Here is a 7206-nt window from a genome sequence, read left to right on the forward strand (position 1 = left end):
TCACTTTCTCTATAAGCTGAACTGATTTTCCAAGCAAAATAATCCTCTTTTTCTGTTGCAGGCTTTTTCAGTGTTCTTAAACAGTACACAGTATACTTGCTTATATTCTTTCTTGCAGAGATTTGTTTCAGAATTTGTTTCAGCTTATAAAATTAGCCTTGTAGAAGTACTATCTATGTTTAATGTGTTTGATATAATTTTGGAATGCAATCCACTAGCAAAACTGTTCCAAAAGACTTTTAACTCCCAGGGAGAGGTAAGTTATATGGAGTGAAAAATTAAGAGCCTTTTCCAATTTTGAATTAATGAGCCCACAGCTAGAACGTTGTATATAGTTCAGAGTACATCCATTCCAGGCATGACACCTGAAAAGACTTGGAGGAGAAAAAACATCAATCAGGGCTGAGTGCATGTTTGAAGTGTGTTTTAAATAATGAAATGCTTTTAACTGACTGACAAATGGCAAAGGAGAAGAATCAAACAAATGCCTATACGTATTTTTACAGAGATACATCACTTATAGCATTTAAGTAGAAGACAGGAAAGAAGGAACACAGAGAAAAAATTACTGGGATAGATTGGATGAGGGGCAGGGAGTTACTGAATCCATCTAGACTGAACCATGACTTTGTATGCCACTGATATGGCATACATGGAAAGGTTTTTCTTGGGCATGGAGGATGTAGGCATGATGAGCAAATAAATATTCCATCATTTATCTTGGTCTGTCCCTTGCTTATATTCCTGTTTTGCTCCTTTAAGGAACTGCCTATTCAGGCAGCTAGGCTAATCAAGGTGCCTTGAACCATCAGCACTACATGTCTGGGTCATGATGGGGGGCTTGTGTGATTCATGTATGGAGAGTAGGGAGCATAGATAGTGTCCCATAGGGTATGTTTTCCTGGACTGGACATTGCTCATTTAATTCTGTGACAGGGCCCTACAAGATCAGAGGGCATCTCACCAGCTGCTTTAGAAACGCCACCATGAAACACAGGGAAAAAACTGTCAGTTCAACAGACTCCCCCACTGGACTTTGATCCTACAAGACCTGCACAGCCTAAACTAAAGCATATTTTAGTTCTCCCACCATTGTGATATCCACATAAAAAAGAGATCCTAGGGATCTTGCACAGCTCTGCTGTGGTCTTGTTCCCTGATCTGCACACACTGCTCAACTCCATTGCATTTAGAGGGATTAGAGCCTACTGTTCTCCCCTTGCAATATCAGTTAATGATGCATCACAGAACCATAGAATAGCAGAATGGTTTGGGCTGGAAGGGACCTTAAAGCTCATCTAGTTCCATGCTTGGGAGGGAGGGCAGGGAGCCATAGTCTCTCCTTGGAACTAGGTTATCGTATGCCTTTTGCTTTCCAAACCAGTGCACCACTTCCTCACTTAATGTTGATAATCTTTTCTTCCCCTGATGCCAAGTCACTCACTCTTAGTTTAAAGCTCTCCTCAACAGATGGGTCAGGGAGGAAATTCCTCGAACTGGCCAAAGTTGTTCCTTACTGTGACAGCTCCTGTGCTGTATTTCATGTACTCCGTGGGAGCAGCACGCAAGCCACACAGCTGACCTGGGCTGGGCTGGGCTGGGCTGGGCGGGGCTCGGCTGGGCTGGGCGGGGCTCGGCTGGGCTGGGCGGGGCTCGGCTGGGCTGGGCTGGGCTGGGCTGGGCTGGGCCGGGCTGGGCTGGGCTGGGCTGGGCCGGGCTGGGCTGGGCTGGGCTGGGCTGGGCTGGGCTGGGCTGGGCTCGGCTGGGCTGGGCTGGGCGGGGCTCGGCTGGGCTGGGCTGGGCTGGGCTGGGCTCGGCTGGGCCGGGCGGGGCTGGGCTGGGCCGGGCGGGGCTGGGCTGGGCTGGGCGGGGCTCGGCTGGGCTGGGCTGGGCTGGGCCGGGCGGGGCTGTGCTGGGCTCCCGCCGGGACCCGCCTCTCCCGGCCTTCAGCTGGGACTGATGAGCGCAGTGTGAGCTAACGGGGTGGGGCCGGTCCCTCGTGAGGTAACGGGCGTGCCAGGGTGGAGCCCCGGGGCTGGCCTACAGAGAGGTGCCTGCACGGAGCCGAGCTGTGTGTGGTGATCCTCGTTCCAGGCCCAGTCGCTGGCGGTTGTTCTTGTGTGGCCCAGAATGGCCGGTGTGAGGCTGGACTTTGGCTTGCTTTTGAAGCCCCTGTGCTTCATTAAGGTCCGTGAGTGGGGCTGGGGATGCGTAAGGGGAAGCCCTGCTCTTCTCATAGGGTTGGTTCTTCTCCTTCCCCAGGCCTGGCTTTGCTCCTGTGTCTTAGCTGAATAGGTCTGAGGAGGTGTGTGCCTCATGGTGGTGGTGGATGCTATCATGAGGCTGCTGTTCAGCCAAGCATGCTGGTTGTAGGGAAGAAAACAGTTATCTGGATATATTGAAATGTCTATGCTAATTATAAGTTTGTCATAGTAAGTTGTCCTGCTGTGTGATGTGTGTTCTGATTGCTGGGGGTTTAGGGTATTGCTAGTAAACAAAAGGGAAAGAAGACCTACTTAGTCATGCTGGAGTGCATTATCTTTAGTGTGTACTTTTTAGCTGCCCTAATCTACAGCTGTAGGTGTCTGGGACTCCTAAAAATGTCTGGACTTCCCTTACCAACCTCAAGAGGTACTGTGCTGGCTCTTCTCTTCGAGGAATTTTGCTGTGGAGTTAAGAAAAACTAACAAGAAGCTCTTAAATGCACTTTTTTTTCTTAGTGGTGTTGCTCACGTTGAGCTTCTAGAATCCAAAATGTTTACATTATCTCTTGACATCACTTCATACTTTAGGTTTCCAGACTTTCTTCCCATTTCTTGGTTTCATTATCCATGTCAGCTAGATGTTGGGTTTATTTCCTTGGAGATCCAGTGGTGTGCATTAGTGTGTCTCTGTACCAATTCCTATAGCTTTTTGCCATCTTTGCTCTTGCCACATGTGGAGGCTTTCAAGATGGAACTACTCTTCTAGTTTCCTGTTAAGGCATGGTAAACAAAACAGTTACAGCTGCTTTTGCTTATCCTTTCAGGTAAATATTAGCTCTTCAGTTGCCACTTATATGCTAATTATCAATTTCTCATTTCTTTCCCATCTTTTGTCAATGCCCTATGGAACTAGATAGAAATAGCAATAGACTGTTTCACTCTACATTAAGCTCTATTCTACTAACGCATGAATGCAAAAGAAGATCAACTAGTAAGAAAAACCATACAATTAATTTTAACAGCCTATTTCTTCATCAGTTTGTAGCTGCTTTGGAGGCCCAGATTAAATTAGATTCAGAAGTATATATTTTGGTCACAAAACCAAGCACCATAATAATGCTTGGAGGGGAAAGTGGGAATGTGAAATGGTTCTGTGCTAGTCACTGCTAGTCACACAGGTTTATTGAATATTGTGTTTGTATGGTCTTGAAGTTGTAATGCAACCCAGTCCCTTTTATGTCCTTCTCCCCTTCTTTAACTGCCAGTCTCTAAAATAGTGTTATGTCTCCTTCCACATCAGGATTTCCTTCTTCAGTTATCTAAAGTTTAGATTCTTCACTAAAAGTCGCCATTGCATATCTCAGTGTAAGATAGGGAACAGTCATCGGATATCTTGGCAAGTCTCCGTGCTGTATAATTGATGTATTATGCAAACATAAATTTTCTTTTAGAGAGAACTTACACAACTAGAATGCTGAAACACTGTTACTGTGAATCATGTCTCTGTAAAGTTTCCACTGTATAGCAAACACTAATTACATGAAGGATATAATCTTTGCAAGTTGAATACTGTTGTATTTAGTGCACCCGACCCAAATTTCTGTGGTGGTACTTGAACTGATGTTTATCTTGAAGGCTACTTCTCCTCTTCTGCACAGTTCTCCATTACTACACCTGCAGTGTTGGTGTTCCTCTACAGCATTGCAGCTCTTGTGGTATATATTGGATATAAGCATGTGTATGACCAAAACAGGAGGTTTCCCCAAACTGTAAGTAGCACTAAAATATTTTAATGCTTGCCTGTGAAACTACAAGGAGATCAGAAATACTGCTGATACAAGAATACCTGAATAACTTATGAATATTCATTAGTTCCAGAAGTTAGATGGGTCATGAACAGAGTATCTCAGACCAGCTACTCCAGCAGTCAAGCAGAAAAGGGGATCCAAAGATCTTCAACATCAGTGGTATTGTACCTTATGTGGTTATTGAAGCAGAGTAGAATGAAGTTCCACCTTCTCAAGTGAACAGCGTCTTCACCACAACTTTTACTTTGTTTCATGTATTCAAATATGCAATTCTTCCATAGCTGGAATCTCTCTTAGTCTCTGAGAATTTTCCCTGTGCAGAGCACCTGCTGTGTGCATGCTACTGGCAGAGGGAAATAGTTATCTTGTGAATTTTGGTCAGTTTACTCATATGGACTTAAAATTTTTCAGCACAAGTGCTACACATCTGATTTTAGAAATTATTTTTTTACAAAGGTTAAAATTGCTTATGCTTGATAGATGCAGAGGCATACAGTTTTGTAGCTGATTAGTACAGAATATAACTCGTGTTGTAATTACAACACTGTTAATAGCTGAATGTTTGATCATTCGCACTGATGCAGTTATTTTGGTGATTTAATTGATGCTGTCTCTGCCTTGGTCTCTTATGTATGTTCATGAATATTTTTTAACTTACTAATGAGTGCTTCTCTTTTGTAGGACTTGGTTATCCCTGTCATAACAACCTTTTTATGGCTAGTCAGTACTTTTACTTGGGCAAAGGTGCTTCCTGATGTCAAAATGTACACAGGGGCCAGCATTATTCTAGGAATTGAATCTTGCAAAACACCAGGAACAACTTGTCATTTTGCTGCTGTGACCAGCATGGGAGCTCTGAATATGTCTGTAGTATATATGCCTTCTGCCACATGGATACAATAAATGTGTTTAGAAAAAAGCTAATGGCACCTGAGAGCTCTGTTCTATTATTGCATGTGTTGCTTCATGTTAAAATTGCTTTATGTGTTATCAGTCGTTCAGGCTCTTTAGAACTGGTAACATACCAATTTTTTCCTTTTGAAGGAAACTTGTTTCTCTTAATTTCTTTGAGGGAATAACTTGTAGGATTTGCCTCTAGAGCTGTTAAATGTGTCTGGAAATGCTGTATCTGAGTATAATTTTTTGTGTAGCCAAAAGAACCTTAAAATATGATATTGCACCATACAAGTGGTGGCTTGGCTGATGCAAGTAAATTGGAAACGCTATGCCTCCTGTTCTGTCTTTTGGTGCTGAACCTAGGTCTTTAATCAACTGTGCATTTTTACATATTAAGTAGAGGTTCTTTGTAATATAAAGATATAAAGCTCATGTTCATAGAAAGAACTCTTCACAGGTCTTCACAGTAGGGCAAATGAGTTTTATTGTATGATCTTCTCAGTGAATCCTGCTTTTCAAGACTCTGGCTGTTATTCATTGGCCCACTAATAATTAATTGTGTGTTCTCAAGGTTATGAGTAACTGGAAAGAATTTATCTAATTCCATGAAAAGGATAAAGTAAATAGAAATATCTGATTTCTAAAAGTCTGTTAAAATAGCTTGTAATACTCTAAAGCATGAGGAAATATCCATGTCAAAGGGCTGCCAAAGATAGCGGTTGTTTCTGGTTTGTCGTGAAGCTATATTCTAGGGTTTTGTTGGGAGGGGGGTTGTTTGTTTTTATTAAAAATCTTGTCACCTTTTTTCTAACCTACAGGTATTTGGCTTGATTAATATGATTTTAAGGGAAGGAAATACTTGATTTCTATTCAAGGACACCAACCTGTGCAACCAGCCAAACAGAATTTCTCAAAGTCCAGCAATACCTCAAATTCAAAGAGGAGCGTAAAAACAAGGTGATACTTTGAAGTGCTTCCAGGTTTACATCATACTGCCAAAGCATGGAGCCATTAGGATTTACGTCAAGAATAACTAATGATATTTTGTAAAAACTTGTTTTGCACTATGGTTTGACTTAAGGTCTCAGATACTCGAAGTGTTATCTTGAAATATATTATACCTTTCAGTGTTGTGCAGCCTTTTATTGCAGTTTTTGAAGAGCAAAAAAATTGAGGTTATCTGGATGCTGGCCCTTTCAGATTCTTAAATTAGCCATGTAGGAGGGATGGGTGAGAAACAAGTGCGTTTGGGTTATTAATGCAACTTCTTTAGTTCTAACAAGCCTTAGGTGAAAAATGAAATGTAATTGCAACTAGGGCATGTGAAAATGCAGTTCAAGTTCTTCCTATTGCTGATAGATGACAAAAGCTGTCCGAGTAGAACTTGTAGCTCTGTCAGAGTTGCAACCACCTCATGTAGATTTTCAGATATTCCATTCAGGTTACTGTGTCAAATCTGACAGAACTATCTGTAAGAACATTACTTCTGTGTTTAATATGCCATTACTATTTAATGGCTCAGGACAGTCTGAACAAGAAATCTTAGAGTTTCACTATAAAATCATTTAACAAAGATTGCATATATGTGTGCAATAGGTAACTTAGACTCTTACTGATACTGTAGAAATCAAAGCTAATATATTCCAACTGGTAGTGGCTGGGCTCTGAATTCTTTTTGAGGTGCATGAGCAATGCTTGTGTGTGAAAGGACATAACTGAAGATACATGAATATGACTAAGTTGTCAGTGATGTTATTCAGCTTATTCCTTGGGAGCAATATTTGGTACTTCTCATGTGGACTTCTTTATTATAGTATATGACCCTGTGAATTGCCCAGAAAAATGTGTGTTTTGACAAATCTAATAAATGAGCTGTTCAGTTTCTTGATTTGTTTAAACTGTTTGTGATTAAAACAGACATAGTGTGTGTGTATATATAATGCAAATCCTGATTGTTTTGTGTCCCCAAGCTACTGATTGCCTGATAGTAAACTTCCAGTCCAAAGGCTGTCAGAAAATAAGTATGACTTGCTGAAAGAATACACTTTGTGTCCTTCCTGCTGTAAGAGTGATGTAAATGTATTGGCTTTGTAGTTTCTGGGGTGTGGCTTTAGCTATTGGCGACCTTGCTAGCTGAATGAGTTATCTGTGCTGCAGAAGGGCTTTTTACACAGATACCTTGGGTTTGTTGTAGACGAGACAATCTGTCATTCCTGCAGAATAAAGCTGCCTCGTGCTGCCCAGCAGTTCTTTCTGTCAGCCCAAAGTGGGGGCTTTTAGTAGTTATAACTGCCTAC

The 7206-nt window shown here is 41.9% G+C and overlaps 1 protein-coding gene across 1 annotated transcript; it reads left to right on the forward strand.

Annotated features, from left to right (window-relative positions):
* Positions 1-2130: 2130 nt before the first annotated feature.
* SYPL1 (synaptophysin like 1) lies at positions 2131-6036 on the forward strand. The gene is given in 5 exon segments (XM_061366385.1): positions 2131-2211; positions 2910-3038; positions 3767-3973; positions 4694-4882; positions 5728-6036. Coding segments are annotated over 5 exon segments (738 nt in total). The 3' UTR covers positions 5860-6036.
* Positions 6037-7206: the final 1170 nt, after the last annotated feature.

The sequence above is a fragment of the Neopsephotus bourkii genome, unplaced genomic scaffold, assembly GCF_033783945.1.
Source record: "Neopsephotus bourkii isolate Nb327-2 ecotype Australia unplaced genomic scaffold, CSIRO-AGI_Nbou_v1 NB_1328, whole genome shotgun sequence".
Lineage (NCBI taxonomy): Eukaryota > Metazoa > Chordata > Aves > Psittaciformes > Psittacidae > Neopsephotus > Neopsephotus bourkii.